Raw genomic sequence first — 22,686 nt, forward strand, 5'->3', positions numbered from 1 at the left:
GGGAGCTATTGTTTTCTTTCTTTATCCTCTAGCTCTTCTTGGAGATCATGACAGAGGCGTGTGAAATCTGGTCTGCAATTGTCTAGTAAAGATCACGTGAGAAGTTCATTTCAGGTCTCACTAGCACCGGGAAAGCCAGACTCCAAGGGAGATCCAGGATGTCTCCTTGTCTCCAGGATTGAAAGCTGGATCTGCCAGGGGCCCAGTGGACCCAGGTAGCTCCTCCAGTTAGGAAAACGAAGCCAGGGATCGTGAGGGAGGTACTGTTATGAAGCTGTGGTTGGAACGCTGAGAAACCCAGGCTGGCAAGGAGGGGCTGTGCCCACCCTAGGCCCAATGGATGAGGGGAGGGAGCAGCCACCAGAGCCTGCAGGAGGAAGAGGCCTCTTTGGCAGGGGCAGGGGCTTCTGGCCAGGACACAGCCAGCCTCACCAGGTGGGCCCTAGGCGGTGGCTGGCCTCCGTGTCCCCTCCTCCATCCCCTGTCAGGGCTCCCCATGGTCTGGGCACCACTGAAGGTCAAGGCCTGGCATCTTTGTGCAAAGTGAATGAGAGCAGAGAGAAGCCCGGAGGAGCCGGGGAAGTTCCAGGCACAGAGCCCTTTCCCCTTCGCGTGATGAGAAGCTCAGCGTCAAACGAGAGGTACTTTGCTTTCTCCTTACTTGATCCTTATAGCAGCCAATACAGTGATGCCACTTTTTCCAGGTGGATAAAAATGTCTTATTGTTTAAAACTTACCCCTGCTTATCACAGTCCCAGGGACAAGGATGAAAACCAATATAACCTTCCAAAAAGTGGCCACCTTTGAAATAACCTTGCCACATCAGGTGTCCAGAAAGAGACCCAACAGGGAAACATCATGTGGGGTTTACCTCCCAAAACAGGGTCTGGGTTGCTGCTGTTTGGATATTTGTCCCTTCCAAACCTCACGTTGAAATCTGACCCCCAGGGCTGGACGCGGTGGCTCATGCCTGTCATCCCAGCATTGTGGGAGGCGGAGGCGGGTGGGTCACCTGAGGCCAGGAGTTGGAGACCAGCCTGACCAACATGATGAACCCCCATCTCTACTAAAAAATACAAAAATTAGGTGGGTGTGGTGGCACACACCTGTAGTCCCAGCTACTCAGGAGGCTGAGGCAGGAGAATCGTTGGAACCTGGGAGGCAGAAATTGCAGTGAACTAAGATCATGCCAGTGCACTCCAGGCTGGATGACAGAGCGAGACTCCATCTCCAAAAAGAGAAGAATAAAAAAAGAAGAAATCTGACCCCCAGTGTGAGAGGTGGGGCCTAATGGGAGGTGCTGGGTCATGGGGGTGGGTCATAAATGGCCTGGTGCCATCCTGGCAGTAATGAGGGAGCTCTTACTCCAAAGCTCCTGTAAGAATTCCCCCAGAGCTGGTTGTTAAAAAGAGTGGGACCTCCCCGCTACCCCTCTCCCCGTGTGACCTCTGCACACCAGCTCTCAGTGCCTTCTGCCGTGAGTGGCAGCAGCCTGGGGCCTCACCAGAAACAGATACTGGCCCCATGCATCCTGTGCAGCCTGGAGAGCCATGAGCCAAACAAACCTCTTTCTCCATAAATCACCCAGCCTCAGGTATCCCTTTATAGCAACACAAAAACAGACTAAGGTATGGGTTTCTCTGTAAAGGGAGGCAGGCAGGATGAAGTGTCGCCATCTGGGAATGCATCCCATCCAGAGAGCTAGGCCAGGCCCACGTTCGTCACAGCCTGCCACATGGGCCTGCTTCCTTATTTACTTAGCAGGAACCCTCCCAGAATCTGTACAGAAATACCTACAACCATCCATCAGGCGCAGTGCCCCGCCTTGTCCTCAAAAACTTCCAAAAGCCAGATTGTCAAAAGCCATTTAATTTTTGGAGAAAACAATGCATACACAGTACACATTACATCTCAGGCGAAATGTCTCAGAACCTTCCTACGCATTGGACAGAAACTCAGCTTCACCACACTGCCAGCCGGGAGACCATGGGAGGGAACTGGCGCCACTGCCCCCAGCTGCCCTTCCCACGGGCAACTTCACCAATATGCGGAAATCCCGCGCCCACCCCACAGTCAGTCATTGCTCCATTTCTTCCCGGCACCACCACCTCCATCTGGGCTGCTCCCCAACTCCCCGAAGCGGGTGGGCCCAAGCTCCAGGCCAGTGCCCCCCACAGATCAGGCGTTAGGCTTCTTCCCACCATCGCTGTGGTCCAGGGACTTTTCCAATCCTTCCTTCCTCTCTTCCCAGAGGCTGCCTGGCTGAGGGGGCCACCGTCCAGGTAGGGCAGGCACAGGCATCCGGGGACCAGAGGGTGTCGGTGGGGATGGGGCACAGCACTTTCCTGGGAGCCATGTGACATCAGATCTTCCCCTGGCGGTTCCCACTGGCTGTAGGAAGTGGTTTTTATAAACGGGGCCAACTTCCAGGAATCTCTAGGGCTCGGGAGCAACCCAGCATCGAGAGCAAATCAGAATCCTCGCAGAGCTGGCCATGGCCCAGGCAGGGGGCGTCTTCTCCACAGCCCCCAGGAGCGGCTGCACCTAGTGGGCACAACATTTGGCCTGCCTCGCGGGCCCCTCGTTCAGAGCATCCCCCTGTGGAGCCTGGCCCTCCCTGTCGTCTCTCTGCAGTAGCTCTTGGGCTGTGAATGGCAAGAAGAGGGGAAGGGAAGTCGCCCAGCCAAGCACAGCCCTGCAGACCAGCCACCCCGGGCGGGACCCGCCCCTCTCTGTTTATCCAGAACCGTAGACCAAGGGCCTCCTGCCCCTCCTGGTCACTGTCCAGTCCCTAGAGACATCCTATGGGATCCCACGTCACCAGCAACAGGGACCCAGGGAAGTCGGTCAAGGACAAGCACCTCCCACCTTGTCTGGCCCGTGGGGACGTCACTCACCCACGGCACTAAACACCTCTGACACCTGGTAGTTCAGTTTGGCCGAAGTTTCCATGAACAGCAACTTCTGGCTCTCGGCAAACTCCTTCCCTTCCTGAAAGAAACAGTCACAAAACCCAGCGTTGTTTATAAGAGTTTCCTAAGGACACCTGGTTCACTTCCAACGGTAAGACCTGAGAAAGCTGCAGCTGTGGAGCCCGCACTCCTCCACGTTTCACGTCCAAGTTGTGTTTCTCGGCACTCCTGGACAGCCAGGGCCGGGGAGGGGCAGGGTGTGCTTCCTGGTAGAGGCTCTTCTAGCTGGCTGGGGACAGCCTTCCTCCTCCTGCAGCGCCCGGAAAGCCAAGTTCCCACCCCCAGACTCCCCTCCCATCATGCCTGTTGGCACCTGTGGGCTTTGATGCTGGGCAAAGAACCAACTGAACACCCAGAAAACAGAAGAGGCAGAGGGAGGCCCCTGGACAGCGCCCACCTGGGCCCTTCTGGGAAGCCCTCATTTTCCAGCACAGCTCTCCTTTGGGGAGAAATGGATGTCCCAGAGCAAAGGCAAACTGGAAAATAGCAGGCTTGCAACAGGTGACCAGGAGAGAAGCAATCATGGGAAGGCCACAGCCTCGCCCAGGAGTCCGGGGTGGCCGAGGAATGGGGGCCTCCCTGTGCAGGCCCCTCCCCTAGCCTCCAGGACTCTCCCAGAAAGAGGAGCCTGTGATGGATCCCCGAGGGCACGGCTCAGGTTCCTGACTGTCCAGCCAGACACGGAACTGGCAGCAGGTGTGGCCGGTCACACCCACAGCTCTCGCATCATTCACCATCATGAATGCACTACTCCTGTCCCAGCCCAGAGATCCCTCGGCCGGCCCTGTGTTCATCCCCACTGAGCGCCTCAGCCAGCTCCTCAGACAGACGCTCCAAACCCACCGTGGCCGCCCACTGCCCCTCCAGGCCTTGAGTAACCTCGCACCTGTGTTTCTGTGCCTGCACATAGCACATCTAGTCACTCTCAGGGGGCACAGCTCTGTTGCCAGGACCCTCTCCTCCCCCACCCCACTTTGCAACGAAGGCCCAGACCGATGCTGTCTCCCCTTGCTCTCCCCTGAGATTCTCCAAAATCTTCACCCCACTTCTCCATCTCTCCACAGCCTCCATTGAAGCTGGGGCCTTTTCTCCTTGGGAGGCACGCCTGTCGGTCTAATCCCTGAGTTGGGTCTTCCCCTGCGCCAGCCTCTAGTGTGTGTGGGGTCTCCCCATCTGCCACTTGTCTGCAGCTGTTTATATGGTCTTCGTCCTAAATGTAGTGGGGAGGTGGGATGCCAATGGAAGAGAGACAACAGCGACACCTGGGTGACCGCTGCCTCTGCCTGTAAGGAGGCCTGACAAAACCTGGGTGAGGGAGGCCATATTTGCACAGAGGCCCCTTCTGAGAACCGAGTGAGGAAGGGAGCCCTACTGAGGAAATAGATCACTTTTCTCATTCAAGCCGAGCCCACCTTGCAGTGCCGCCCTGCCCTTCCCTCTGCCGGCCACGCCGTGCCTGCTCTTCCACCACTGGGCTGGAACTGCCATGGTGCTGGCCCTGAGTTTTTCAGGAAATCTTTGACTAACAGAGAAACTCAGGTGGAAAGTTGTGTGTGTGTGCGTGCGTGTGCGCGCGCTTGTACGTGTGTGGGTGCAAGTGAGAGTGAATGTAGGGGGGTGTGCATGTGTGTGCAGATGCATGTGGGCTTGTAGAGGTGTGTGTGCACATGTGTAAGTGTGTGCAAGTGTGGGTGTGCATGTGTGAAAGTGTGAGTGCCAAGGTCTTGACACAGGCGGGCAGGGCTCTCTCCTCCTGTGGAAGAGGAGAGCAGGGTCTCCTAGGCGGTACCTGGAAGGTCACCTCCCGCTCCTCGCTGAGGTCTGTCTTGTTGCCCACCAGCATCACCAGGACTTCTTCCGGGTGCAGCTCCTTCTCCAGGTCCTTCAGCCACTGCTGAGCCTTGAGGAAGGAATCCTAGAAAAGAAAAAAAAAAAATTAATGTCAAACAAAACTTACAGGTGGTCATTAGCTATTCTGGGGGGGAAAGCCAGTGTTGCTGTTCATGTTGTGTCAAATGTCACAGAATCCAACTGGCCATGGACACACCTGCAGGCTGCTCTGTTCCTCTGAGGAGGGCACGTTCCTGTCCTGGGTGACCTGTGCGGCCAGGCAGAAAACTGCTGGGACACACATCAGATCCTTCACCCCGAGCAGGCCCAGGAGACTGCTGACCACGGGGTATGTCAGGTCAGGACTTGAGCTCCTGAATCCTCCACCCCTAGATGTCCTCAAAGGACCACTCTGTGCAAGAGTCTGGGGAACTGGCCACCACCCCAAACCCTGACCCTAATGCAGCACCAGGAACTACTGAGGGGCAGATGGCAGCAGCGTGTTCTTTGTGGACCACAGAGGAGCAGAACCCTGATTGTGCAGGAGGATGGGGAGTTGTCAGGAGGCCATCCTGGAGGAGGTGTTACTGCTAGGATGGCACCAAGCCATTTATGACCCACCCCCATGACCCAACACCTCCCATGGCATCATTGCATTGGAGAAACTAGAAGGCAGGTGCTTGGGAAGGAGGATGGGACATGCCTCAAGGTGGGGCCTACCTTCCTGGTGATGTCATACACTAGAAGCGCAGCATTGGCGCCCCTGAAGTAGAGGTGGCAGACACTGTGGTACTTCTCCTGGCCAGCTGTGTCCCAGATCTCAAGCTTCAGAGAGGCGGTGCCTACATCCACCACCTTTGTGAAGAACGCACCTGAAACAGGGAGACCCACAGGGCTTACTCAGAGGATGAGGTTGCCACGTGTGGCTCAGGTGGGACCACGGCGAGCCACAGGCACAGCAATGGGTTCAGAGGGACAGCTGGTCACGTGCCTCCTATGCCCGCATGGCCGGGCAGTTGAGCAAACAGTTCTTCTGGGAGATGGAGGCTTCCACATCAAGCAAAGTGTCAGGAGTGGTTGCTATGGGGACTTCGGAGAGGCTTTGGTTGGGAAGATAAATCTCTCCAGGACCTAACACAAAAGCTCTGGGTTACATATGCCATGGAAGGGATCTCCACTTACCGGGAGTCCAACACATCCCTGCCGGCTTCCACAGATGCAGCTGGGCTCTGGGGACTCCTAGAACCCTGAGCACCCCCAGCCCACTGGCCCCTTGTCTGCCAGACCCATCTTGCACAGAGGCAGTCACAATTGCACAAGCTTCTCCAAGGCCTTCCTCGCCTCCTAACCTCCCCACTTTCCTGATGCTGCTCCCCATCAACCCCCTTCTCTACTGTCCCCTCTGCATGGCGTCCTTCCTCTTCTTACCTAGAAAACTCTTAGGCGTCCTTTGAGATCTTCGAGAGGCAACCCTGGAAGGGCTGCTGGGCCCCCTGCCTCCATGGAAGCCTCCCTGCACCCCATACACACCCAGAGGCAAGGCTTCCTGCATTCTCTGCCTGTCTCCCCCAGAAACGCAGGGGCTTTGTCTTCACACACACACACACACACAAAAAAAAAAAAAAAAAAAACACTACCCCCAAGCACTTTAACATATTGGGCAACGCACTGTTCATTTAAAGATTTTCTACCCTTTGCTTTCCAAAGAGATATGATTTTTAAAATGATTATTTTACAGATCTCCAAAATGTTTTGCCCATCGTGTGTGGCTTGTCAGGGACGTGTTATACACAGAATCGGAGAGGAAGGGGTGGGGGAAGGCAAGGTGTCTGGGGCATGGAGGAGCCACCAGCACTGGCAGGCTCCTGTCAAAGCGGCTACCCTGCCTAGACCCTGGGTTGGGTTTGGAGTCTGTTGGGGAGATTGCGGCAAATGGAGCCACAGGTTTAAAATGAAAAGTTTCACTCCAAGGACAGTGCACGCAAGTCCTGCCGCTGCCACAACAAAGTCCCACGAGCCGAGTGGCTCAAATTAGCAGATTTCTTCCTGCAGTTCTGGAGGCCAGAGGTTCAAAACCAACGTGCTGGCTGGGTTGGTGCCTTCCAGAGACTGAAGGAGAATCCGTCCCAGGCCTCCTCCAGCTTCAGGGGCTGCCGGCAACCCTGGTGTTCCTGGTGGCTGCATCACCCCCATCTCTGGCTCTGTCTTCATGTGGCTGCATCTTTGTAGCCGCGTCCTCTCCCCTTCTTATAAAGACATCAGTCACTGGACTTAGGGGCCATCTGCAAAGACCCTCTCTCCAAATAAGGTCGCACTCATGGGTTCCAGGGGATAGGACTTAATTGCATCTTTACAGGTGGGAAAAACACAGTTGCACCCACTAAACATAGAACAGGAGGTTGGACAGAGCTTTCCAGCATGATGCAGCAAGACCATGCTTCTCTCTCATGACACAGCCTCTTCCTAAACGGAAGCCACCACCTGGGCTCTTCTGCCCGCGTGTCCTGCAGTTTCCTGCAGGTCCAGGAACTTGAAGTTAGACAAACTCTCCAGGTCAAACAAAGCTGCAGTCTCCATCCAGACAGTAGGACCAGTGATTTCCAGCTCAGACGGGGCAACTGTTGGGACTGAACCGGCTATACACCTCTGAACACATCAGGTGTTCCACTAGATTGACGATGGTGCCAGAATGAAGACTGTGCCCAGGCCATGAGTGTAGACCCCTCAGCTGACCTGATGGCAGCTTGTTTAAACTTTCTAAGTCTCAGCTTCCTCGTCCATAGCAGGAGCTAATGGTGCCCTCCACCCAGTGTGGCAGTTAAATCGTCTGAGCAAGGAGAGAAAGAGAACATGAGTTTTGCTTCCTCTTCCTGTCCTCTTTGCTCTTCGTGGACTTGTTGTCTTAAAACGTGGGCCTTTCATCCTCATCTTTCTGTTTCCCATCACTTCAAATCACATTTCTCAGTTTGAATTTGGTTTTATCTTAAAAGCTGGTGCAGGTGACATGTGAGCATAAAACTCAGGTTTGCTTCCTCCATTGACCAACCTTAGCCTCTCATATTTTCCTTTTCCATGTTGAAAATGATGGCTGGAGGCCGGGCACAGTGGCTCATGCCTGTAATCCTAGCACTTTGGGAGGCCCAGGGGGGTGGATCACTTGAGGTCGAGTTCGAGACCAGCCTGACCAACATGGTAAAACTCTGTCTCTACTGAAAATACAAAAATTAGAAAGGTGTGCTGGCGCGCCCCTGTAGTCCCAGCTACTCAGGAGGCTGAAGCAGGAGAATCACTTGAACCCAGAAGGTAGAGGTTGCAGCGAGCTGAGATCGTGCCACTGCACTCCAGCCTGGGCAGCAGGAGACAGTGTGAGACTCTGCCTCAAAAAAAGAAGAGGAGAGGGGAGGGGAAGGAAAAGAAAAGAAAATGATGGCTGGTGGTTGAATTTACACTAATGTAAAATCCCAGCAAAATTCCAAGGAGGGCATGGGTCTTAGTCCAAGCAATGATAATGCATGATAATAGTCAATGTTTGGCTATTTACAGAACATAGACCCTTCTCTTCCCTGCAGAGAGATGTAAGGCCCTCAGGTGGGCCCCTGGACAGGTATCTGAGGCAACCTAGTCTTGTGCACTCCTTGGCTCTGACCTGGAAGACAACATGCATTTATTATCATATCCTTTTTCAGAAACCCACTAACCACATGTTCTGTATCTCCACAGCTAAAGCCAAAATGTAATTAAAAAATAAATTTTTGGCTGGGTACAGTGGCTTATGCCTGTAATCCCAGCATCTGGGGAGTCCAAGGAGGAAGGATCACTCTAGCCCAAGAGTTCAAGACCAGTCTGGGCAATGTAGTGAAACCTTGTCCCTATAAAAAATACAAAAATTAGCTGGGTACGGTGGAGCACACCTGTGGTCCCAGCTACTGAAGAGGCGGAGGCAGAGGATTGCTTGAGCCCAGGAGGTTCAGACTACAGTGAACTGTGATCGTACCACTGCACTCCAGCCTGGGCAACAGAATGAGACCTCATCTTTAAAAAAATAAAAATAAAAATAATTCCTCTACTAAATTTTATTTTCTTAATTTTAATTTTTTTTTTTTTTTTTTCTGAGATGGAGTCTCACTCTGTTGCCCAGCCTGGAGTGCAGTGGCGCGACCTTGGCTCACTGTAAGCTCCACCTCCCGGGTTCACACCATTCTCCTGCCTCAGCCTCCCAAGTAGCTGGGATGACAGGTGCCCACCACCACGCCTGGCTATTTTTTTTTGTTTTTTAGTAGAGACAGGGTTTCACCGTGTTAGCCAGGATGGTCTCGATCTCCTGACCTCATGATCCCCCCGCCTTGGCCTCCCAAAGTGCTGGGATTACAGGCATGAGCCACAGTGCCCAACCTAATTTTAATTTTTCTTTAGTAGAGGCACGGTTTTACTATGTTGCCCAGGCTGGTCTCAAACTCCTGAGCTCGGGCAATCTGCCCGCCTCGGTCTCCCAAAGTGCTGAGATTACAGGCGTGAGCCGCTGCGCCCAGCCTCTTTACTAAATGTTAGCATCATATAAGTGGTTTTGCTTTTTTACCTTTTAATTTAAATAAACAGCTGATTCTGCTCATTGAAGCCTTCTCTGTAGCACTTGGCTTTTTTTGTAAAAGTAGTGAGCTGATGACAAATTGAAAGGAACATGAAATGGAAACTTATTTTCTGGGGGCTCTAGGACATCAGCCACGTTCTTGGTTTAGAAGGGAAGTGAACTGGTGCCAGGTTGAATGTACTTGGTACCTGTTTGTCACCCTCCCCTTCCTGCAAAAAGCCCAGCAAGTCTGGGGTGAATCATGGCTTCAGCTGGCAAATGTTCACACAAGCACTAGATGTCACCATCCTTCCAAAAGATGTCATGCAAAAGTCGGAATCTCCCCTGCTGTGGCCCGTTAGGACGCTGGGGGCAGTCCATGGGTAGCGCCAGCCCCCATCCCTGACACAGCAGTGGCTCCTGCAGCTGCCACCTCCTCAACAGGCCCTGGCGGGGGTGGGCGGGAGGCTGGGCTCACTTGGACTCCTGTCTGCTCTGCCTCTGCCCTGCCTGCTCTTGTGGCACCGGCCAGCACGTTGGGTTTCCAGCTTCAGGGCTCGAGTCCGTGTCACTTTCTGGCTCTGCTTCCTGCTTCCTCTGGATGGACAGTGTCTTGCCAGGAGCTGAGCCCACCACCTGTGTCACATCCTGCTGTGGGCCCCACCCCACACACCTGTCCACTGAACCAGACCCCCTCGGGAGGGCCCCAGAGACGCAAGTCAATCCTCCTGAAGGCTGACCCCTCAGACAGGGCTGGCCTTGGTGACCTTAAGCCACCCAAAGTAACAGCAACCTTTCATGGAGAGCCCACTCCAGGAAGGTGTTTACACTCCCATTTCACAGGGAAAAAATCCAGATGGAGGGAAGGAGCGGCATTCCTGTGGCCGTCCATCCCATCCCTCCCTCGGGGTTCCTGCAACCTAGCACTGGGCGCGTTGCCTCCTGCATTTCCAGGCTGCCCGTGAGGACAGCACTCCCGTTCTCCTCTGAGGCTCTGCTCCTGGCCCACCCTCTCCCCCGGGCAGGAGCCAGTGTTCTTGATAAAAGCTGAAGTCACACGTGACAAAAGCAGCAGGAGTGTCTGCTCTCAAAGGGTTTTCGTGCAACACGGATCACTCTTCCCCCAAAGCACATAAGTTAAAGGAATGAGCACATCCCATCTCCTCATCCTAGAAGCGGCAATACCCACATTTATAATAATATATGATCATGTAATGATTATAATGATGATTAATAATTAACATACACTTTGGGAGGCCAAGGCTGGTGGATTGCTTGAGGTCAGGAGTTCGAAACCATCCTGGCCAGCATGTTGAAACCCCATCTCTACTAAAAATACAAAAATCAGCATGGTGGTGCACACCTGTAATCCCAGCCACTCAGGAGGCTGAGGCAGGAGAATTGGTTGAACCCAGGAGGCGGAGGTTGCAGTGAGCCAAGGTCGCACCACCTCACTCCAGTCTGGGCAACAGAGCAAGACTCCGTCTCAAAAAATAATAATAATAAAATAACTAACATAGGCCAGGTGTGGTGGTGCACACCATGGCAAAACCCTATCTCTACAAAAAATATAAAAATTAGCTATGGTGGTGTGCACCTGTGGTCACAGCTACTCTGGAGGCCAAGGTGGGAGGATGGCTTGAGCCCAGGAGGCAGAGGTTCCAGTGAGCCACTGCACTCTAGCCTGGGTGACAGAGCAAGACTCTGTCTCAAAAAAATTAACATAATGATAATAATAAATTGCATGACATCTATCCATAGCTATAGTAATATCTACCTCCCAAAGCTGTAATATTATCCCAAGGTGTAACGCAGACACTCAGATGGAAGCAGAGAAGACCAGCGTTCCCACAGGGGACTCAGGCAACAGCAAAGGAAGGAGTTTCCACAGTTCTGCTCCTGCAACCCAGCACAGCTGCCCCCACACCCAGGTGCTCAATACAAAAGTACGGACCCCAGGGTTGGAGGCTGATGGGATGAAGGCGGCTTGTGAGCCACAGGCTAACCTATTCTGGCCATTCTCCTCCTCTCCCTGTTGTGCCACGGGCCACAGCCCACAGCCTCCCAACCCTGGCCCATCACGGAGACCCAGAGTGGGAGCAAAGACTCCACACAGCAGGCCTGGGTGAAAGGCAGAGTCCAGCCTGTAGAACGGTCCTGCCCCTCGGAGAGAGGAGACAAACCTGGGCCCGGGGGAGAGGGGTTTGGAGGAAGCGAGGCCCTGGCTTTCATCTGAAAGCTGCTGGCAGTGGGGTGGCCCCTGAGGGCCCAGGCAGAGGACCAGTAGTAGAGTGAGACATACAGGCCTTCCCCGCAAGCAAAGACCCCCAACCTGGCCTGGGACTCCCCAGCAAGCCCAGCTTTGTTCACCCCTCTGAGCCTGGTAGGCCCCCTGAAGAGAGGGCGGGCAATTGGGACAGCCAGGGCAGGCATGAGGGGGACGCTCGGACCCTGGCTTGATGGAACGAAAGGAACTAGGGCCTCGCCCTTCAATGTCGGGGCCTCCATCCCCCTCGCCTGTAAAATACAGAATGCCCAGCACCACCCTGAGGCTCCACGGACCCCACACATTGCCCCCCACCCCCACCCAAGGAAGGTGGGGGCTCTGTGGGTATAGCTCTCTGTGGGCTGAGCACATCCAAGCACATCTCAATGAATCCAAAGCACCCTCCCACCCTCCAACCACGCATTCGGAGTCTCCCAGCCCTGCTTGCACTCACCCAGTGAGTGCCTTTGGGCACTGGCTCCTGCAGGCTCTGCTAGGGTGACAGCACAGAGTCCTTCTGTACAAGGCCCTGTAGCAAATACTTCAGGTTTTACTGGCCATGGGGTCACTGCTGCAACCACTCACCACTGCTGCCGTTTTAGAGTGAAAAGAGGAGGAACAGCAAGAATATCATTTACAGAGGGTAAGTACCTGAACAGGTAGAGCTTTGTCTCCACAGAACCTTAGCACAAAACAAGCAGAACAGCCAGAGAGCCACAGTGTGCAGACCTCCATCTCAGAGCGAGATCCGTCCCCAGTCCAACTCACCTGGCCTGACACCTGCTGCCTCTCTCTGCATCTTGAATACCAGTCACCCAGGTACAAAGCTCTCAACATCCAGGCCCAGTGAGGCCCTCATCAGTGTTCTCTATTCTCAGCTGATGCCACCCTCTGGCCAGCCTTGGCACTTTGATGTATTTTTAAAGGAAGCCAAGTCCAATATCAGGACTTGCAGGGTGAGGGGTGCAGATCTCCCTGCTAATGGAGAAGAGGATTGCACTGCCCACCCCAGGGCAACCTTGACTCTCTCCCCAGGGTCGCCCTCTGCAGACAGCCTCTCACCATCACTCTGGCCGTTCTCACCACTAGCTCTGGGATTTGGACCAGGCAGACCCCTGCCAATCCCCCTGTATCTCCTGGCGATCCTTCAGGAACTACTCCCCACCCCCAAGAAAATGGAAGGGCTCCCTAATAGCTAACACCATGTGCCACATTTTGCGATTGTGTTTCTGTGTTTGGTGCATCTATTTAGCTGGTTATAGAATCCTACCCACCTAACGCAGGCCTGGAAAAGGGTTTGTGCTCAACAGATGCCTGTTAGATGAGTAAACGAATGAGTCCATTTGGAGATGGGCAGCTTATCCATGTCAGAGTCCGAATTTGAAACCAAGGCTCTGATTCTGCACGTGTTCCCCCAGGGGACATTGGCATAAAGAACACGCTGGCTTTCCCCATTTCAGGTGAAAACTGGGTTTCACTGCCTAGGCAGGCTGTGCCCACAGCAGGATGGGAAGGAGGCCAGCAGCCTGCAGATGCCCCATGCAGTCACTCCTGAGCTTCACGACAGGTTAGCCTTTTTAAGAAACACAGCGAGAAGGTCTCCCTCCCCACCCACCCCCAACAAGGATCCTCCCACCCCCAATCCAGGCCAAGCTGGTAAACCAAGTCCAGGCAGGAAGGAAGATGCTGGTGGGGTAAATAAAGCAAGGGAGCAGTGTTAGCAGGAGGGCGGCCTGGGTGGTGGGAGAGGACAGCTGGTTTAGGCCACTGAGTGGCCAGAGCCCAGGAGGCTTCATCCGAGCTCTCCCTGCCACCAGCATAATCCCTCACACCCAACCCAACCCTTTGGGGCCAGAGGTCCTACTCCAGAATCTCCACCCCCTGCAGACTCCAGCTGAGCTGAAATCTGACCCAGAGCCAAGGGTGCTTCCTGTCTTTGTAGATTCTGTGGCTGCGTTCATGGACCTCACTCCCTCCCCTCACGCACTGGACACAGGCAGCTCAAGGTCCCAGGACAGCATGGGGATTCCTAGGCAGGCATCATCCCCCTCTGCCCCAGGTGTGAGTCAGCAGCCCAGACTTCTGCACTGAAGACCAGCAAAGGGGTGCTCTGCCCTCACTTACAGCCCACCGTAGGCAGGATATTCTTGAAGTCATTCTTCACGTACCGAAGAGCCAAGCTGGACTTACCCACGGAGCCACTTCCCAGGAGAACCAGCTTGAATGCACGGGGCTGGCTGGGGGCAGCCCTGGGCTGGGGGGTCCTGTGTGCCTGTGCCATGCCCTGCAAAGAATCACAACCGCCTGAAGCAGGTGGAACATCTGAGCCACATCAACTCAGCAAGCTCAACCCCGGGGCTGCTTCCTGCTCAGGAGCAGATGGTCCGAAACAGAGCTCCCAACTCAGAGGCCACCTGGGTCCACACTCCTGCTCCCCTCTGCACCCCATGCCCCATCTCCCCATCTGCAGTTTTTAGGTCCATTTTTACATCTGTAGTAAGGAACAAAAGGAGTTTTGCTTAGAAAGCTCCAGGCACAGGTCACTGCAGACCCTGAAAAGCAATGATTACATGTGGAGGTCTTAGGGCTTATTGTTCACCTTCCATTACTTTAAATTTTTACAAATCTACTACTTGTCCCCAAAGTATCTAATGCATGGAGAGGTAAAAAGCATCTGAGCATTTCTTGGGTGGTTGTTCATGGATTAAATTTGGTGTTTCAGAAAAAAATCTACCTAAAAAAAGTTGGTGTCTCAATGATCTCAAAACATCATAGACACATTCCTATTGTGTCTAAAGCCTCAGAATCCACAGTGGTATGCCCCAGAGAAAACCAATTTTGTGGTCAAAATAAATGTGGGTGACCCTTGCATATTTTTTCATTATAAAAACTCTCATGTACACACCACAATAAAGAGAATGGTCTGATGGGCCCATGGACCCACCTCCCTCTTCCCCAGTAATCAGCTCAGCCATTCATGTCACTCACACTCCCAAACCTCCCCCTAGCAGGTTAATGTAAAGCAGATCCCAGGTATCCAATCCTCTGCAAATCTCAGTACAGATACAGGCATCTTTTTCTTTGCAGTTCACGTGTTGAAGAAATCAGGTTGTCTTATAGATTTCCAGTACGGATGTTGCTGATTGCACCCCTGTGTTATTGAATGGAGTCCTCTGAACTTTGTATTTTTGATACGTGGTGGTTCAGGATATAAACCTGATTAGATACAGGCTATTTTTTGGCAAGATTGCCATGAGAGTGTGTATGCACTTCCCACAGAAGGCAAATAATGTCCAGTTGTCTCTCTGTGATGTTGGCAGTCACTGAAGACCATTACTTCGACCCGCTCTTTCACTAGAGGGTTGCAAAATGGTGACATTCTGATAATGTTCTAATGTTATCACTTGGTGCTTGTTTATTAGCTAGGAAGAGAAGCTCTCCACAATCAATATGAAACCCATCGGGGGCAACTGGTCCTGTGATCAGAGTCTCATCTCCCTCCCTCACCATGGTAGGCAAGAGGGAGGCTCCCTAAAGAGGGAAGGGGAGGAACTTTGAAAAGGAAAGAAGAAAAAGCAGGAGTGGTTGGAAGCAATCCACATGCCCTCACTGCCCCCAGTAAGGAGCCACAGCCACAGACTGGTCTGGTCTGCCCTGCCCTCCAGGTGATCTCAATATGCAGCCAAGACTAGGAATCACTGCTAGAATTCTGTTTTCCTTGGAGCTGGGAATGGTGTCTAGCACATAGTAAGTACTCAATAAATACCTAAGAAATGAATGAATGAGGCCAAGCACAAAGAGCACATAACACAGCACCTGTGCTTTGAAATATCCTCCTGGATTGAGGATGATTTCTTGGGGGACTCGCTAGTGATTATGCCATGGATGCCTCCAAAACCAGCTTAGATTTGAAATACTTAAGTCTCACCAGTGCAACCATGCTGGGAGGTGGGGCCTAACAGAAGGTGGTTGGGTCATGAGGACTCTGTTCTCATTAATCCATGCCCGGCACAGATTAACACTGCTGCACTCTTGCACGTCCACGAGCCTGTGTGTTCTCTTGTCCTTTCACCTTCCACTGTGGGATGACACAGCAAGAAGGCCCCAACAGATGTAGACCCCTTGGCCTTGGACTTCCCAGCCTCCAGAACCATAAGAGACAAATCTTTGTTCTGTATACATTTCTGTCTCAGGAATTCTGTCAAAGCAGCACAGACTAAGACAGCACCTGAGGCAAAGTGAGAGTGCCTGGGGTGGGAACTGAGTCCATCAGATGATCCGCTCAAGTCAGCTGGGGACAGGCTCTCAGAGGTCAAGGCACATCCCAGACCCTCCACCCTTTGGTGGAAGGGGAAAGGGTAGTGGGGGTGGGGTGAGGGAACAAACACTACTCAATGGCTACAGTGTATACTGCTCAGGTATTGGGCGCAACAAAATCTCAGAAATCACTGAAGAACATATCCATGTAACCAAATACCACCTGTTCCCCCAAAATCTATTGAAATAAAAAATAATTAAAAATAAAAATACCCCTTCAAGTTCTCTTTGCTATTTATTTGTACAGGTTAATAAAACCTTTCCTAAGTCAAAAAAAATCTGTGGCCCAAAACTTGTCTGAATTAACTGAAATAGGTGGACTCTGGAGGAATGCATTGTGACTACTGGGATGCCAGCATCTCATTCCTTTGACAATGATATGTCTCTTTAATAAGGTTATTTTATTTTTGGGCTGGGCGCAGTAGCTCATGCCTGTAATGGCACTTTGAGAAGCCGAGGCGGGTAGATCACTTGTGGTCAGGAGTTGGAGACCAGCCTGTCCAACACAGTGAAACCCCAACTCTACTAAAAATACAAAAATTAGCTGGGTGTGGTGGCGCATGCCTGTAATCCCAGCTACTCGGGAGGCTGAGGCAGGAAAATCGCTTGAACCCAGGAGGCAGAGGTTGCAGTGAGCCAAGATCCCACCATTGCACTCCAGCCTGGGCAACAGAGCGAGACTCCGTCTCAAAAAAAAAGAAAAAAAAGTTATTTTACTATAAACATACAAGTGTCAATATAAATAAACTACCCATAACCCCACCCCCTTAATACAACCACAAAAGGTATTTTTGCCTACTTCTAGCTTTTTTCTATGACTCCTAAAAACAAACCAAAACCCATGGTTTTAACATAAAAGTATTATCTCATATATGTAAAAAATACTTAAATGTAATACCAAAGGCAGTCTCACATTGCTTCAAAATCATGTTTAGCGGACACATAACATTTCTACAACTATCTCAACTTGCTGAACCATTTTCCTAATACTGGATTTTTACTTAGTTTTAATTTTTTCTCTGTAATAAGACTGCAGTAAACATTTTCTTATGTAACTTTTTGTCTGATTGAGTGTTGTAAGCTTTCAATAATGAAAGGTTGGAGCCTTCTGTCCAAAGAGAAAATTGAAAGTGTGGCGCCTGACTGCCCCCTCCAGAATTTAATCAAGATGGGGTTATTAGTAGTCAAAGACGTTATTAGGTTATCGAAGACAAAGATGTTTTCAGGGACACCATATTCAAGATTGGAGCTTCTCTAGTAATCTTAACTTGGGGCTTTTTCATTCCTTGCACCTCTCTTCCACTAAAGGGAAAAAAAGAGAGCAAATCCCAAATCAGTCTTTTTTGTGGAGAAGGGGCCATTCCAGGGAAGGGTCTGGCTGATGAGTCTATTGCCAGCTGCGCTCCTGTGTCACCCTTGCCTGGGCCTGTGAAGAATATCGAGATTACGAGAGGTATACCAGTACATTGCATTCAGAATGCAGCCATTTGATACAGAAAGAAAACAAAATGTAGATTGTAAAAAGGAGTTTACAAGAAAGCCTGACAAGCTTCCTAGATATCACTGGGTATTAAATTGGGGATTCTGATGTCATTTGAAATGGATTCCCTGAAGAGTTCTTCTTATTACCAGAAGTTTGTTTTTTTGTTTGTTTGTTTGTTTTGTGTTTTCAAGACCTTAAAACTGGAACTTTCCAGAAGAAAAAATCAAATAAGAATCTCTTTCTGGGAATCCAACCTAGTGAGCCATCAGAAATCTGAACCAGGAAGTCTCCGCCCCAGCTTTGTCCTTTGATTATACACATACGGGCACATGCACAGACACAAACAAATACAGACATGGGTACAAACACATGAGCACACATACAGACACACAGAGACACACACACAGAGAAGTAGACACACACGCACAGAGGCAGACACTCTGCAAAGTGCACAGAGGTTCAAACAATGACTCACCTGTTCCCCAGGCCCGGTCACTTGCAGGGAGCTGAAGAGCCTATCATCACCAGTCCACGGCGTTGCTACCTGTCTCCCTTTTCTCCTCTCTCTGGCCCAGGGGAAGGTTTGCTTCCCTCCACAGGCAGGACAGAAGGAGCCTCTGCTCCAGTGGAAAACAGCCTCAGAGCAGAGGTCAAGAGCAGCAGCCTTGGACCAGGGCAGTGCCCGCTGGCCCGCAGCCCCAAGGTCAGACCTCTTCTCCTCCCAAAAGATTTCAGGGCAAAGTCCACGGTGGTCATGTGGTCACCTGGGGCAGAGCAGGAAGCTGGATCACAAAGCAGGTGACTCAGCAGGAGGCTGGACCACGAAGCAGGTGACCTGGGAGCACCTGTGTGCTGCCGGAAGTCACATTCCAGTCCTGCGTTTGCTGGCACCCAACTGGAGCCCGTTGTTCAGTTTTGTTCCGGGGTTTCACTTCCGGGGTCTCACTTCGGCGCAGAATGTTTTTCTTGGCTCCTTCCTTGGAGCTGTGTTGAATCTTTGTTGCACTTGAAGAACCAACAGCCCAGAAGAGAAAAGAATATTTCGGTCAAATGAATTAATTCCTCCTACTGTCAGCTGGAAGCCAACCCTGGCTGAGCCCCACACTAGACCCACAGGCAACTCAGTGTGAGCCAGTCCAGGGGCAGACCCTGGGCTGATGCCACCTGAGGGCAGGGTGGACGTGGCCTCCGTGGACATGGGAGACTCCAGGTGCAGGAGACAGGGAGGTGGACTTCCTCCTGGTCTTCCCAAATTCTTCAGGAGACTCTAGTCAGGAAATTTCTGGCTTGGTGGTAACGTAAGAGTCTCCTCCAGGTAAGATTTCCAGAGCCTGAGTACAGCTGGGGTACCAGGGTTGGGCCTGAGGCTGAGGAGACGGAAATCTGTTGCCGTGAACATTACTCCACATAGCCAGTATATGTCCAGCTCACTTTATGTCCTCCAAAATCACCCTAACTTCTAGTTTGGGTCCCATCCCATGGGGCTGCTGGGAAGTAAGTTCCACCATCACAGTGGTTCCTCTGCCCTGTGGGAGTCGGGGGCTCTTATGCTGGAGGGGGGACACCGGCCTGGGCTTCTGCTGAGGCTCTGCCCCTCATCCCTGCAGGATGGACTAGCCAGTCCTAACACAGGACCAGTGTTGCTCTGCCACGTCCAAGCCTCCTCTGGGATGCTTCCTCCATGCAACCCCTTCCCCTGGGGCGTGGCCACCTCCCTGGAAGCTGCCAGCATGCTTGGCTGGGCCCTGGCACTCTGGAGACTTGAGAATCTCTCTTTTTGAATGAGTCCTTATCCTCTGCCCCCAGGCTGGTAACCAAAGGTCTGGGGGTGGTGACGTGCTGGGAATGGTATAACTCGTGAGATGGAGGCTGAATGTGGAGACACGTGAATGTGCTTCTCTTCTCCCCAATTCCCTTGAAGAATCCACCTTCCTGCAAGGTTGGGGGAGCGTAGAATGGGAGGAAGATACAAATACCAATTTTATAGCAAGAATGCAAAAAGAGGCCAGTGCGGTGGCTCAGGCCTGTAATCCCAGCACTTTGAAAGGTTGAGCTGGGTGGATTGCTGAGGTCAGGAGTTCAAGACCAGCCTGACCAACATGGAGAAACCCCATCTCTACTAAAAATACAAAAAACTAGGCCGGGCGCGGTGGCTCAAGCCTGTAATCCCAGCACTTTGGGAGGCCGAGACGGGCGGATCACGAGGTCAGGAGATCGAGACCATCCTGGCTAACATGGTGAAACCCCGTCTCTACTAAAAAATACAAAAAACTAGCCGGGCACGGTGGCGGGCGCTTGTAGTCCCAGCTACTCGGGAAGGCTGAGGCAGGAGAATGGCGTAAACCCGGGAGGCGGAGCTTGCAGTGAGCTGAGATCCGGCCACTGCACTCCAGCCTGGGCTACAGAGCGAGACTCCGTCTCAAAAAAAAAAAAAAAAAAAAAAATACAAAAAACTAGCCAGGCGTGGTGGCGTGCGCCTATGATCCTAGCTGAGGCAGAAGACTTGCTTGAACCTGGGAGGCAGAGGTTGCAGTGAGCTGAGATTGTGCCACTGCACACTGGCCTGGGCAAAAGAGTGAAACTCTGTCTCAAAAAGAAAAAATTTAAAAAAAAAAATTAAAAAGACAAAATGCTTAAGAACCAGCTTTTTACTCCCAAAATGGGAGGTTTGTGCCTACAGTCAGACAGCAGGTTTGAAAGCCAGGCCTTGTCTAGAGAAAGGGGTTTTGGAATCTGCTAAGCTCATCTGTGATTATGTAACAGCCCATGGATCATGTTGGGGGGGTCCCAACTCCCTAGAAGGAGGAAACCCCTAGAAGCCCTCAAGCCAGTCCCCAAACAGCACAGAGCTGGGCCAGGCGGCATCCCCAGCCACCCCTTGAGCAATGCACATGTGTAAGATCACAGAAGTGACTGGTGAGGGTGCAGAGAGGCCCTGAGGGCCAGGACGGGACCGTGGAAGGAGATGCCAAGATAGGCAGGCTCAGGGGCTGGTGCAGGCAGGGCCAAGGTGCCCCAGAGGCCGGCGGTCCAGGCAGGCATTTCCAGCAGAGACCACGGGGAAGCAAGGACCTCTCACATGTCCCAGGACAACACATCCCCTCCCCACACTGCCACGAAGTCCCCGGCCACACTCCCAACCCAGGCACCAGTGCTCACGTGAGAGAGGGGCAAGGCGGCGGCATCCAGGAGAAGCAGCGTTTTACCTGGTGATCCTTTACGCTACTGTAGGACAGCAAATCTACTGGGTTGGATGGACTAAAATTTAAAACCCCCCTCTCCTCTGTTTCCCGCTAGATCAAGCCCCTGGAGAAGATCTTCTTTATTAACATGAGGTAAAACACACGAAGAAAGTCCGTGACTTGTGGCAGGGGACAGGGCACGGAGCTTCTGCAGCGCGGAGAAGAGAGCCCTGTGTTCACGGTGGCTCTCACCATGGCCTGGGGTAAAACCAGCAGAGCCCCTCTGACACCCCTGGGTGGACAGGGTCAATGCCCGTGTAGTTATCTTTGGACGTGTAACACATACCCACTGACTCGGCGGCTTAGAATAACACGCATTTATGGCCTCACGGCTCCTGTGGCCAGGAGTCGGGGCACGGCCTCGCTGCGTCTTCTGCTCAGGTTCCCACAGGCTGCAGTCAAGGCACTGGCCAGGCTGGGGTCTTTCTAGAGTTCAGGGTCCTCTTCTGAGCCCACAGGTTTGTTGGCAGAATTCAGCTCCCTCAGTAGGCTGAGGTCCCCATTCCTGCTGGGGTTAGTGGGCAGCTGCTCTCAGCCCTTCAAGGCCCCTCACACAGCGCAGCTTGCTTTCTCAAGGCCAGCAAGAGATGCTTTCTGACTTCTAGATCCTCTTTTTTTTTTTTTTTGAGACGGAGTCTCGCTATTTCGCCCAGGCTGGAGTGCAATGGCCGGATCTCAGCTCACTGCAAGCTCCGCCTCCTGGGTTTACGCCATTCTCCTGCCTCAGCCTCCCGAGTAGCTGGGACTACAGGCGCCCGCCACCACGCCCGGCTAGTTTTTTGTATTTTTTTAGTAGAGATGGGGTTTCACTGTGTTAACCAGGATGGTCTCGATCTCCTGACCTCGTGATCCGCCCATCTCGGCCTCCCAAAGTGCTGGGATTACAGGCGTGAGCCACCGTGCCCGGCCTCTAGATCCTCTTTTAAAGGGCTCACCTGATTGGGGTGGGCTCCCACAGCACCATCTCCCTTTTGCTCAACTCACAGTCAACTGATGAATGACCCTAATTACATCTGCCAAATCCCTTCACCTTCACCATATAATATAACCTGATCTCAGGAGTGACACCATCATAGTCACAGCCCTGTGCACACTCAAGGGAAGAGACATGTTCACCAGGGGCTTGGAATCCTGGGGCCCATCCCAGAGTCCGTCGCCCACAGTGCCTGAGTCAAAGTTCACACAAAGGAGGCCCTCCCAGCCCAGGTGACTTTGCAGCCCACTGGCACACTGCTGGCGGGTGGCAGGGGACCCACTGCCGGAGCCCATTTCCTGCTTGGTCAGTGTGGCAGGGCCCGGTGCTCATGCTGATCTCAAGCAACCTGACAGCCTCCTCGTGAAGGCCCAAGGGTACAGTGAAAGGCCAGAACCCAGATACTCAAGAGGGTCTGGGGGCTCACAGCTTCGCCTCCTGCGCAGAGGTCATCTGGGAGCAACCTGCCAGATCCTCCCTCAGGAAACAGTCTCCTCCTCCCAACACCAGTTTACTCACCTCCAAAGTAAGGGGGCTGGGCCAGATGGTTCTAAATCTCCCTCCGCTTCCAGCCTCTGTGACCGATCACTCTATGCACCGAGGGCCATCCGGCATGAGCAGGAAGCCTGCGGTGCACGCGTGTGAATCAGAAGGTGCATTCCCGTGGGGACGTGGGAATCCAGTGTGAGCAGGAAGCCTGCAGTACGCTTGTGTAAATCAGAAGGTGCATTTCTGTGGGGACGTGGGACGTCGAGCTCAGACACAAACCCCAAGGAAGGCGGGTCAGGACTCACCATCCAGACAGTATCCATAATGCCATGCAGATGTGGTATCTTGTACAATCATCATTGCTTGTAGTAGAAATTAGGCAAAATGGAACATAAGCAATTTACTTACAGGACCAGAATTAATATGATTTTAACCCATAGTAACTTTTAAATTTTTCTCTAGGCATTTTATCAACTTTTCTGTGTTACCATTGACAGAATATTCGCAATGCCACTTACACAGGCCACGTATGCAGGCATGCACTTTC

General features: G+C 52.5%; 1 protein-coding gene across 4 annotated transcripts; it reads right to left on the reverse strand.

Annotated features, from left to right (window-relative positions):
• Positions 1–1,849: 1,849 nt before the first annotated feature.
• RAB17 (RAB17, member RAS oncogene family) lies at positions 1,850–18,577 on the reverse strand. 4 transcript variants are annotated; one of them, XM_009183410.4, is made up of 6 exons: positions 17,911–18,577; positions 13,760–13,919; positions 5,523–5,674; positions 4,762–4,887; positions 2,898–2,991; positions 1,850–2,544 (listed from the first exon to the last, which is right to left on the reverse strand). In XM_009183410.4, the coding sequence occupies exons 2-6, from the start codon at positions 13,914–13,916 to the stop codon at positions 2,408–2,410; spliced, it is 666 nt and encodes a 221-aa protein (XP_009181674.2). In that variant the 5' UTR covers positions 13,917–13,919; positions 17,911–18,577; the 3' UTR covers positions 1,850–2,407. The 4 variants fall into 4 exon arrangements, with proteins under 4 accessions (XP_009181674.2, XP_009181675.2, XP_003908188.1 ...); XM_009183411.4 differs by having other exon boundaries at positions 13,826–13,919; positions 17,911–18,576; XM_003908139.5 differs by having other exon boundaries at positions 1,850–2,645; positions 13,826–13,919; positions 17,911–18,574.
• Positions 18,578–22,686: the final 4,109 nt, after the last annotated feature.

This window comes from Papio anubis, chromosome 10, assembly GCF_008728515.1.
Source record: "Papio anubis isolate 15944 chromosome 10, Panubis1.0, whole genome shotgun sequence".
Classification (NCBI taxonomy): Eukaryota; Metazoa; Chordata; class Mammalia; order Primates; family Cercopithecidae; genus Papio; species Papio anubis.

Excerpts from the sequence above, each read along its gene's own strand:
- RAB17 (XM_009183410.4), bottom strand. The coding sequence starts at position 13,916 with ATGGCACAGGCACACAGGACCCCCCAGCCCAGGGCTGCCCCCAGCCAG. Across the intron at positions 4,888-5,522 it reads TGTATGACATCACCAGGAAG|GATTCCTTCCTCAAGGCTCA; the intron begins GTAGGCCCCACC and ends TTTCTTTTCTAG. Across the intron at positions 2,545-2,897 it reads AGAGGTGTTTAGTGCCGTGG|GTGCAGCCGCTCCTGGGGGC; the intron begins GTGAGTGACGTC and ends TGTGCCCACTAG.